This window comes from Curcuma longa, unplaced genomic scaffold, assembly GCF_044706935.1.
Source record: "Curcuma longa cultivar G26 ecotype Majalengka, Jawa Barat unplaced genomic scaffold, ITB_CL_G26_1.1 contig_26413, whole genome shotgun sequence".
In the NCBI taxonomy this organism is placed as follows: domain Eukaryota; kingdom Viridiplantae; phylum Streptophyta; class Magnoliopsida; order Zingiberales; family Zingiberaceae; genus Curcuma; species Curcuma longa.
Window position 1 is genome coordinate 18,932 of NW_027433109.1, and position 10,788 is coordinate 29,719.

The window sequence follows — 10,788 nt, forward strand, 5'->3', positions numbered from 1 at the left end:
TAGAACTCGTTAAATTGATAGAATTGATGTCATATTTTGAAAATAGTTTCATTCATTTCCTTTATTTTGGACAGAATTGATCTTCAATTTTTTATTTAATTAGTTGGACAGATTTATCTGTTAAAATTATTATTTTTCCTCCCTGAATTGACTCTTTTTTTTTCTCCAACTGCAGCTACAGCCCACTCACCTCCTGAGATTTATTGTCTTGATCTCTCTTACGAAATTCTTGCAATTTTTCAAGTTTACTGTTTAATTTGCTATTGGAATTAACATTCAGAAAACTCAAAGTTTTGCCATTGTAATTTCGAAATGTTTGAATAATTATCATTTAGAATATCTATCTTATCGAAATAATTAGTAGATAAACATTGAGATATTAGAGAAGTCCTTCTATCGACGTCCAAGTGTTAACCTCAATTACAGATGATGTTAAGAGTGGACAAAGCATGTGGGCCGAAAGAGAATGATTGGAATAATGGCATTTACCTTAATGTCCCAATCTTCATAATAAATATGAAAATCAATTAACTAAGATTATATTTAAATAAACTCAAGGAGTTTTTTTTTTTAAAAAAAAATCATTAATTGTTAGCTTAGTATTGACTTCAGCATTGACTTAGGTAGGGTAATTCCTCAGATATTTTTTTAAAATGGTAATTTTAAAATAGTATTTTATTATAATATTAAATTATTCTAGAATATTATTTTAGTATTAGTGAATAATTTAGCTAGTAACCACAAATATATTTTATCCTCAGAGCATTTTACTAACAAAATAAAAATCATAAATGAAATTTTAAAATTAATAAAATTTTAAACGGTAATTAAAAAAAATTGTTAAACAAATTTAAATGCCTTAATTCCATTTCCTCTATTTTCAGTCAACATACCATATTGTCCTCTTTTACAGGTTAGTGGTCTTACACGGTGGATCCCATCACTATTTATGAGGAGGTAAATCGAGAAATTACAATTGATCACGACGGAAGAAGGTATTGCTCGACTTCGCCAACCATATTATCCTCAGACCTATGAGTATCAACTAACAAGGACTTCTAATTCTAAAATAAACGAGTTAATCAGTAAACCATAAATTCAAAAGGTACTCTACGTATAATCAAACTCATAATCCTCAGACCTATGAGTATCAACTATCTGTGACGCATTCTTTGACCGACACGTGGCCCTTAGTTAGTTCTTACGGAAATTTAAAAAACAATCTAAAATAAATCAATAAATACGAAATGAAATTATTTCTATATATATATATATTAGTATTTTTTAAGAGTAGATTTCGCTGAGTATTTTTTTTAATTACGATATGTAGCGAATTGTATAAATTTTTACTGATTTTTTAACAGGTAAAAAAAGATAAATAAAAGAAAGAAAATGTTTTCTGATTCTTTTTGCTTCAATATATACAAGCACACTAAAGTCGGTTCCTCCGTCTCGTCGAGGAATTGTTGAGATGAGAGCCATCATAGCGGCAACTCTGTTTAAACTAAGCCCTCATCGTCTCCTCGTCCTCTCCTCTTTGCTCTTGGCTTTGAGTTCCTTCTTGGACCTCAGATGCAGAGCGCAGACAAAGACACTGGTTGAGTCTGAAGGTAAATCACCGCACTGCCTTCACTCTGATTTCTTCCTTTTTTTTTTTTTTTTGTTTTGTTGGTTTTTCTTCGTTTAAGAATTTATTCGAGGTTTTTTCAGATCTTAGCCTTGTTCTTCTCCTTGGGTTTGATTAAAAGGGTTTTTGATTGTTAATGTCCGGAGTCTTAAAGATAAAGGCTCCTTTTCTTCTACTGCACATATATTTCTCTTCTTTTCTGTGACATTTTGGGATTCTAATGCTTTCCCTAATATTTTGACACAACATTCTCTGTAAGCCCTAAAAGTTAAAAAAAAAAAAATTGATGGATTCTTTTGATGTGCGTTTCCTCGATTAGTACACTTCGAATTTTCCCCCGCATAGTTCAAAAATGTATATGTTGATATTTTCAGACTGTTTAATATTAAAAAATCAGTTGAACTTTTGCTTGAGGGAATAATGACAGTGGCGTCGTGGTCTCTTCCCCAAGAGTAAACTAAAGAATTGCGTCACTCGGAGATGTATGCACGGCTCTGGACGCCACAAATCACTTTTGAATGTTCGAAATGAAGGGGATAATAAAATCTTATCATCATTTGACTTAATAAAAAAATAGATATATTTTCGAATCATAATTTTGTGGAGTGTAAGATTTAACTTAAAACTCTTTATAAAAAGTAATAATTTTTAAAATAAATTATGTTTAAAAATGAGTCGATTTATGCTAACTGTTTATGCATTTGAGCTTATATTGGGTCACTATTAAGACTTTATCTTTATTAATAAATTTTAAGATATATATATAGGAGGTAGTGTTTAATCAGTACAGTGACTAAAAACTTTTGTTGACCTTTGGATAGCATACCAGTTCACTTTAAAGAAACATATTATTGCCATCTTCGCATGTTATTGTCATCTCCGACATGCATGGATACCTAAACCAATGAAAATAAAAAGCACTAACTGCCGCAGATTTTATACTTGCATGAAGAAATGAGCTCTAAGGTCTGAGATCCTTTCTCACGTTTGTTTAATCTTTATCATTAAACTAATTTGTTTCGAAAGGCTAGGTAATGGGGGTAATTTGCCTAGAAGGCTCTAAGGATGCAAGGTTAAGTGGTCCTACGGTTACCATTTCACTAGGAACAGTGGTGTCAAGTAATAATATAATCGGTGGTCTCTTTAATTATTAGCTAGCTATTCAAGCTTGCCAAATTGGCTTATAGTAATAATAAACGCTCAACTGTGACCTGTTGGTGGACTTGTTTTTAATGTTAATCTCTCATTTATTTTTAAATTTATCTCTACACTAAACATTGTTAATTATCTGCCAATCTTTATGAGATTTAAATTAGCAAGGCATGGTTGTCAAGTGTTAAATGATATGGTTGGAACAATTGTGGACCATTTAATATACAGTTGATGTTCTACAAAGGATTGGCTCAAAGTTGAACTGGAACTTTGGTATGGACCCTTGCGGAGAACGTCAAGACCCAGATAACGGGAATTACTTCGTCACTTGTGGCATGTGTGACAACACAAGCAATACTTGTCATGTCACTTCCATGTGAGCAACTTCTTATTTCTTGTCACTTTTACTTGCTTTATATCTCTCAATCGAGATAAAAACTATCATTTCCAGCATGGGACTTCATGATTAAGGGATGCTTGTCTCCATGCTATCTTAATCACAATTAAGAGGATCGAATGGAATTGTTGGATCGTGATGATATGTGAATAACGAGATTTCTCGATTTAGCTGTTCTTAATACTTTTGAACGCCTTTTTGCATGAAATATATATCAACATTTGTGAAGTGTGTCGATTACTAATTTGAGTTAACTAAGAGCATGAGACTGTAGAATAATAAGTAGATTATAGACTATAGGGCAGGAGAGACTAAATATTTTTTGAAAAGATGAATTTTCAAAAATATTATTTTCGATCTCGCAGCTTTGTTCTGATAAATTCCCCTGTATTTCTCTAGGAGAAATATTGCGGGACCCTAGTTTAATTAGTATGTTCAATAAAATCAGTGAAGAACTTGGCATGGATTTGTATTTTAACATAGAATTTCACTAATTCTGGCTTCATTTAATTGAATCTTAGATGGAAACCAAAATACTTCTAAAAGATGAATCTTATAACCTTATTTTTCAAAGTACAAGTTGCATTAACAAGTGGTATAGTAATTCATTTATCTCAACACGTGTAGTGTAAAAAGTTCATGATTTCAAATTGAGGATATTTTCTAATAACTATATTTTAGGATTAATGATCAGCTAATCAACTTTAACAAAGACAACAAAAGCTTAGGAAAATTTTGGTTCCATTTCTTTTGCAGCCAGATGAAGGAGCAGAATTTGACTGGAGAGCTGCCGGCTGAGTTTGCCGACCTTACTTATTTAGATTCGCTGTGAGTCACTGAAGTGACCAACTACTGAATGCCTTGTTTTTGGTGAATGATAAATTTTAGCCAATAGCTCACTTGTGTCTAGCAGAGATCTGACAAGGAACTATCTGAATGGAACTATCCCAGCTAAATGGGGAACTCTTCGCCTCACCAATCTGTAATTTATGTACTTTTACACTCTTCTTCCATTTCTTTTTCTGATATGCATGAGGGTTCTTTAATTTGTAACAAAAGAATTGCAGGTCTCTTTTGGGAAATCGGATATCTGGGAGCATCCCCGAAGAGCTGGGAAATATTACGACACTCAGATCGCTGTACATTCCTTTGTCCTGCGCCATAATTTTCTTTTCTTCTATAATAGTTTATGATATTAATTAAATAAATATATATAACTTGCTATAGGACAATAGAAGCAAACTTACTAGAAGGCTCAATTCCTGAAGGCCTTGGCAACCTCAGCAATTTGACTCGCTTGTAAGATGGATACATGCACTCTGTCACTAGTTTTGATATATATATATATATATATATATATATATATGCATGCAATGTAATTTGATTCGTGCTTTTGTGTTTGCTACAGATTGCTTTCATCAAATAATCTCACAGGGGAATTACCAGAATCACTTGGCAATCTCCTGCAGTTAGAGGACTTGTATGTTACATCTCTTATATCTTCTCAATATATAATTATTTTTTTCTCTGCTCAGAAATATGAAACTTAAGCTGAGCAAGTTAAACATTCCATCTACAAACTTAACAACGTACTTGTGTGACAAGATTTTGCCATTAGTATTCGTAAATAAAAGCTTAGCAAGCTATGCATTGCACATTCATCTACAAACTTAATAAGTTAATATGTAGATTTTTGTCATTAGTATTTAACCTTATTGATTAAAACAAATTACCATGGTAAAAATTGAAGTAATCCTCATTATTCCTGAAGTGTAAATGGTGGAAGTAAAGGTTTATGATTTATCTTCACAAATTAAGCTTTGTAAAGAAGTTTATGTAAAGTGTCAAAACATATAACATGTTTGCTTGAACCAATGAAATTTAACAGTAAACTTTTTGCATTTCTTTTTCCAGTAGAATAGATGGCAACCCAATTTCTGGCAGAATACCAAATTTCATTGGTAATTGGACAAATCTTAAACGCTTGTAAGTCGTCAATCACTGCTATTCTAGGCCAAATGTTAATCATTATTAAATTTCGTTACTTGAACCATTGTGCTAGTGACATACAAGGGACATCTATGGAAGGTCCTTTTCCTCGCAACTTCTCTGGACTGCAATCAATTACTGAGCTGTAAGAGCAATTAGTTAGTATTTCAATCTACTTGAAGTGGTTACAAGACATATTTGAAAATTTATTTGCTGCAAATCCAGGAGGGTGACTGACTGGAAAGGGGGAGAAGGACAGTTTCCTCCACTGCAGAATATGATTCACATGAAGGAATTGTAAGTTAGACACAAAATATCATCAGTGAAGTAGCTTCTCTCTCTATATATATTGGTATACACATACATATCTTTGCTTTATTGACTGTTATTTTATATAGGGTTCTTAGGAACCTGTCAATATCCGGTGAAATTCCTCCATATATAAGAAGGATGACAGAACTAAAAATTTTGTAAGATTTTCTCTCATTGGAAGTTCCACCATTTTTATTAGCAAGTTCAATAAACAACATGATATTAATCTTGCTTTTGCTTGCCAATTTAATTCCTCAGAGATTTAAGCTTTAACAACTTGACTGGGCAAATCCCAAACAGTGTTGGCCCACTAAGAAAGTTACAATTTGTGTAAGTGTAGCAGTTATAGACACTATTTGTTGTTGAGTTGCAACTCTGCACCAGTAATAATTTTGCAGATCTGACGTCCATTTAATATGTTTAGGTACCTGACCAATAACAAACTCAGTGGAAGCATTCCATCATGGATTTTGAGGACTCGAAATTTGTATGTCTTTTGTCAGTTAGATCACTAATCCATCTAACTAGAGGAACTTACTTTTGCATCAAACATCAAGCTTATAAGGTCTTCTGTTGCAGGGATGTCTCTTATAATTCTTTTAATGTATCTCCACCAAAATCCTGCCAACCACAAGATGGACTGTAAGATTCAATAATTATCTATTGAACTGTTTATAGTTCTTTAAACTTGCACCACCTAAGAATTTAACTTTTTGCATGCAGGAACCTTGTTTCAAGTTTTTCGTCTACAAATGACAACTCGTAAGCTTTAGATACTTTCTTCTTGTTCTTTCATCATAGGTCAAGAAGGATAAGGTTTAGTGCATAGATAAACAAAAAGAGACTAATTATATATCCCATATATGTGATTGTCTTCTTACATAAGACTTAATTGCTATATTTATTTCCCTTATGGGACTAACTCAAATTTATAATATCAATTCTTACCTTTTACCCTCGAATTAGATCATAGATGTTATGTTAGCTTGTTAGACAAAGCAGGAATCCCACAGAGATGACAGAAATACAACAACAATTCAGCGGTTGAGAAACTTTGATATTGCAACCTCTGATGTTGGTGATGTTCTTCAAAAGAAGACTTTAATTAAATTGTTTATACTTTCTTAGCTCCACCTCTAATTGAATATTTTGTATATAATCAAGTTTCCATAGATGTAGAGGGTGAGCACCTACAACTTGAATCCGCTAAACCGAACCAAACCAATCCAATCCAATAAATTCAGTTCATTGTTTTGGTTTTGGTTTGTAAGCTAGGTATATTTATCTGTTTTTTTGGTTCGGTTTAGGTTTGAATCTACGCAAACCATTAAAACTGAACTGAATTGTTAAGGTTATTGACTTGTTATATATATGTGTATTTATGTACTTATGTGTGGGACTAACTGTATATGTAGTGAAGTTAGTTTATTAATTATATGTATTTTATCTTATTGTCCTTTTGTTCATTGCAAAACCCTAAACTTTAAGCAATGATACTTTCGATGTTATTTCAACAAAAATTTTGCTTAGATAGTAGTTTTATTGTATCTTTAATTGATATATATGCCTTTATTTTATAATTTTTTATTTCAAATTAAACCAAACCAAAATTAAATTGATAATTACAATTCAGCTTCAAATTTAACTAAAATGGTTTTGGTTTGGATTTTCTAACTGAAATATTTTAGTTTGGTTTCAAACCAAATCGTGCCTACCCCTAGCTGTGATAAATTGTGAAGGATTGCATAGAAAAAGGATAAAGTAGTTTTTTTATGTGCTTGCTCTTGATAAAGAGTTAATGTTGGGATAAACACCGAGTTCGATGTTATTATGTGAGGGAAAGAGTTCTCTGAGAAAATTTTTGTAACATTAGAAAGATGATGCTAAAAGATAGGATAACTTATCTTCTGAATCAATGGATTGTGATACTGTAGAAACACAGTGACCGCCTAGGCAAAAAAACATTGTTTTAACAAGTAATTGCCTTGGTTGCTGGCCAACTTTGTGGTTTGGACAGGGGACTGATTTGCATACCAATATGTGGTCCTCTTTGGTTGGGGCTTCTCAGATGGTCTAACTAGCATTTTAGGTGGTCTAGGTGAGGTAGACCAATAATAGACAGCTCCTATTTATAAAAATGATCCATTTGTTAGAATCGTTTCATTTGTATAATCAAAAGTTAAAACCCCAATATAATCTCTAGCTCCTACCTCACACCTTTGTTTGATTGGCACCCCTTTGCTGCCCCTCTAGCTTGGAACTTCTTTTATGGTATAAATCCTAGGTCAGTGGTGCCTATTTCCTCTAAATGTGGTGTATCAACTTTTTGACACTACTTAGCATGAATGTTTAATGGTATTTAGCTTTTCCAAAAATGTATTATATTTTATTTATAAGTACCTCTGTGTTCTCAATGAAACATGCAGTATCTTAGCCAAAGAGATTGATTGACAAAAGTTATGGTTAGAAATGTCTAAACTTCACCTGTGAAACAGATGCTTTTGATTTGAGAATGATAAAGTTAAATACTGAGAAAAAAATGAAGAAGAATATGGGCTGAGCGCGAACAATTTAATGGAATTGTGCAATTCGATTGTGGAATCTCACACCAAAGGTTTCTGCTTTGTATGGTTTTGCAGGATACCCTCATGCTTAAGGAAGAATCTCCCTTGCTCAGGGAAATCAAAAAGTAGGTATAGGAGCTTTTAAAGGATTACCACAAAATTGAGATATAATTCAAGTTAATAGAGTTAATGATAAATATTGGCATTGATTTCACATGATTCTGTCTCCCATCATTTTGCAGATTGCGAGTTGTTCATTAACTGTGGTGGTAATAAAGTGACTATTGACGAGCATGAATACCAAGATGATTCATTTGACGGAACGGATCACTCAACCTATCGTGAGAACAACGGAGTATGGGCATACAGCAATACCGGAGACTTTATCGGAGATGAGTCAAAATCTTTTATTGCAGATAATTCTTCAATCTTAAATATCAGTAATCCAGAATTATACATGACAGCTCGGCTTAGCCCTCTTTCCATGAAATACTATGGTTTATGCCTACAGCAGGGAAATTACACAGTGAGACTCCATTTTGTTGAGATCATGCTCACTGATGACGAAACATATGCTAGTGTGGGTAGACGTTTGTTTGATGTATCAATCCAGGTGATTAATTTTTTGGCCTATAATTCATTCTTGTTTTATCCTACAAAATAGTTACGTTCATAATACTTAAACACTCCTATCCTTTGAAAAGTCTTCTTTTATGTGCTAATTCATCTGTTAACGCACATTCATCTGTTAACCAGATAATACTCTAAACGAATGCAGGGTCAAAAAGTTCTACAGGATTTCAACATTGCAAAAGAAGCTAATGGAACTGGCAAGGTGCTAATAAAAAACTTCACTACTTGGGTTAATGACACACTCGAAATTCACTTTCAGTGGGGTGGCAAGGGAACAAACAGCATCCCTGTGAGAGGTGTATATGGACCTCTTATCTCAGCCATTTCTATCACTCCGAGTAAGTTCTTTTGAAATGATTTTTGATTTTCCATTAATATCTTGCTTGATAATAATAAATTGTGTCGCTTCTTGTAGATTTTAAGGCTGCTTGCAAGCATAAAAGCAAGCTATCTGTTGGGGTCATTGTGGGCGTTGTTATAGCATCTTGTTTGGTACTTATTCTTGCCTTAAACATCATTTGGTTTTACTTCATCAGGAAAGATCCTCGAGACAATGGTAAGCTATAGTTTTAATTTTTTATAAGCATGTGCCGAATTAAAGACTATGCATTAAAAGAAAAAGTAGGATCATGCAGAACTCAAAGGCCTCGAGTTGCAAACTGCCTGCTTTACTCTGAAACAGATTAAAGCTGCTACTAGGAATTTTGATCCTGAAAATAAGATAGGTGAAGGGGGGTTCGGTCCAGTGTACAAGGTATAAATGCATTTGCAAATTGTAATTTTTTTATTAATCTAACTTGTGACAAATGCATTGTTTTCTCTTGTTGCATTCCAACTTTAGATTATTTGCAATATCACGTATAGTGGTTATTTTTAATTATGACTTTCTCAGGGTGTACTGTCAGATGGTTCCATGATAGCTGTCAAGCAACTTTCTGCCAAATCTAGGCAAGGGAACCGTGAATTTGTCAATGAAATAGGAATGATATCAGCTTTACAACATCCAAATTTAGTGAAGCTCTACGGTTGTTGTATAGAAGGAAATCAATTATTGCTTATCTACGAATACATGGAGAATAATTCTCTTGCTCGTGCTTTATTTGGTATGTGTTTATCTAGTTGCACAAATAGATTGCTGGAAATGTACTCTTGGTTCCGCTGGATAACATTTACTTTACAAATCATTTGTAAAAGATACAAGGTTAAACCTGAGTTTTATAGGTCCACTGAAAATATCGCCTCAATTTGGAATGGCAAACAAGACGCAATATTTGCATAGGGATAGTGAAAGGATTGTCATATCTTCACGAGGAGTCAAGGCTGAAGATTGTTCACCGAGACATCAAGGCAACAAACATTCTACTAGATAAAGATCTGAATGCAAAAATTTCTGACTTTGGTTTGGCCAGACTCGATGAAGAAGGAAACACTCATATCAGCACAGGAATAGCAGGGACAGTGTGAGTTGTATTATTGATTTATTAATTGTATTACTTTTTAAAAAAATGCATATTTAAAGAACTAATCCAACATTTATCTAACTAGCATTATGTTCAAGATAAAATATCTAGTGTATGCAATTAAATTAAGAAAACACGCATATTATATGTTGATAATGGAATTTAATGACATAGGTTCATATGAGAGAGTTACATTTTTGAAATGAAGACATCATATTGAGTTGAATATATTGATCTAAATTAGCAAAAACATTGTTTGTGCAATGCTACCTTATGTAAACTTTGTTAACTCTTGCAGAGGTTACATGGCTCCAGAGTATGCAATGAGAGGTTACTTGACAGACAAAGCAGATGTATACAGTTTTGGGGTGGTGACACTAGAAATTGTCAGCGGAATGAGCAACACTAATTATAGTTCTAAGGAGGAATTTGTAATATCCTTGATTGGGTGAGGAAGTATTTTTTTACCTTCTTCTTTTCATTGGTGTGAGAATTTTTTGATATATATCACTATTTCCTAATCATAACCAAATTTTCTCTATAGGGTGAGTTTGGTTAGAAAAATCTTCTTGGAACATTTTTGATGTTTAGAAAATAGACTTCAGAAGTTGAAAAGAGAAATAAAACAAATATTTAGAATTAGTTTCTGCATTA

At 33.0% G+C, this 10,788-nt stretch overlaps 1 protein-coding gene across 1 annotated transcript; it reads left to right on the forward strand.

Moving 5' to 3' along the window:
- Positions 1-1,471: 1,471 nt before the first annotated feature.
- On the forward strand, positions 1,472-10,548 carry LOC141818876 (putative LRR receptor-like serine/threonine-protein kinase At1g53440; the record flags this gene model as incomplete). The annotated part of the gene is given in 23 exon segments (XM_074706289.1): positions 1,472-1,610; positions 3,008-3,155; positions 3,933-4,004; positions 4,090-4,158; positions 4,244-4,315; positions 4,404-4,475; positions 4,585-4,656; positions 5,091-5,162; positions 5,239-5,310; positions 5,391-5,462; positions 5,564-5,635; positions 5,736-5,807; positions 5,902-5,964; positions 6,057-6,119; positions 6,201-6,239; positions 8,117-8,166; positions 8,284-8,654; positions 8,820-9,012; positions 9,090-9,230; positions 9,310-9,428; positions 9,567-9,783; positions 9,888-10,134; positions 10,433-10,548. Coding segments are annotated over 23 exon segments (2,623 nt in total), but the record flags the coding sequence as incomplete, so codon positions are not given.
- Between the last annotated feature and the right edge of the window lie 240 nt (positions 10,549-10,788).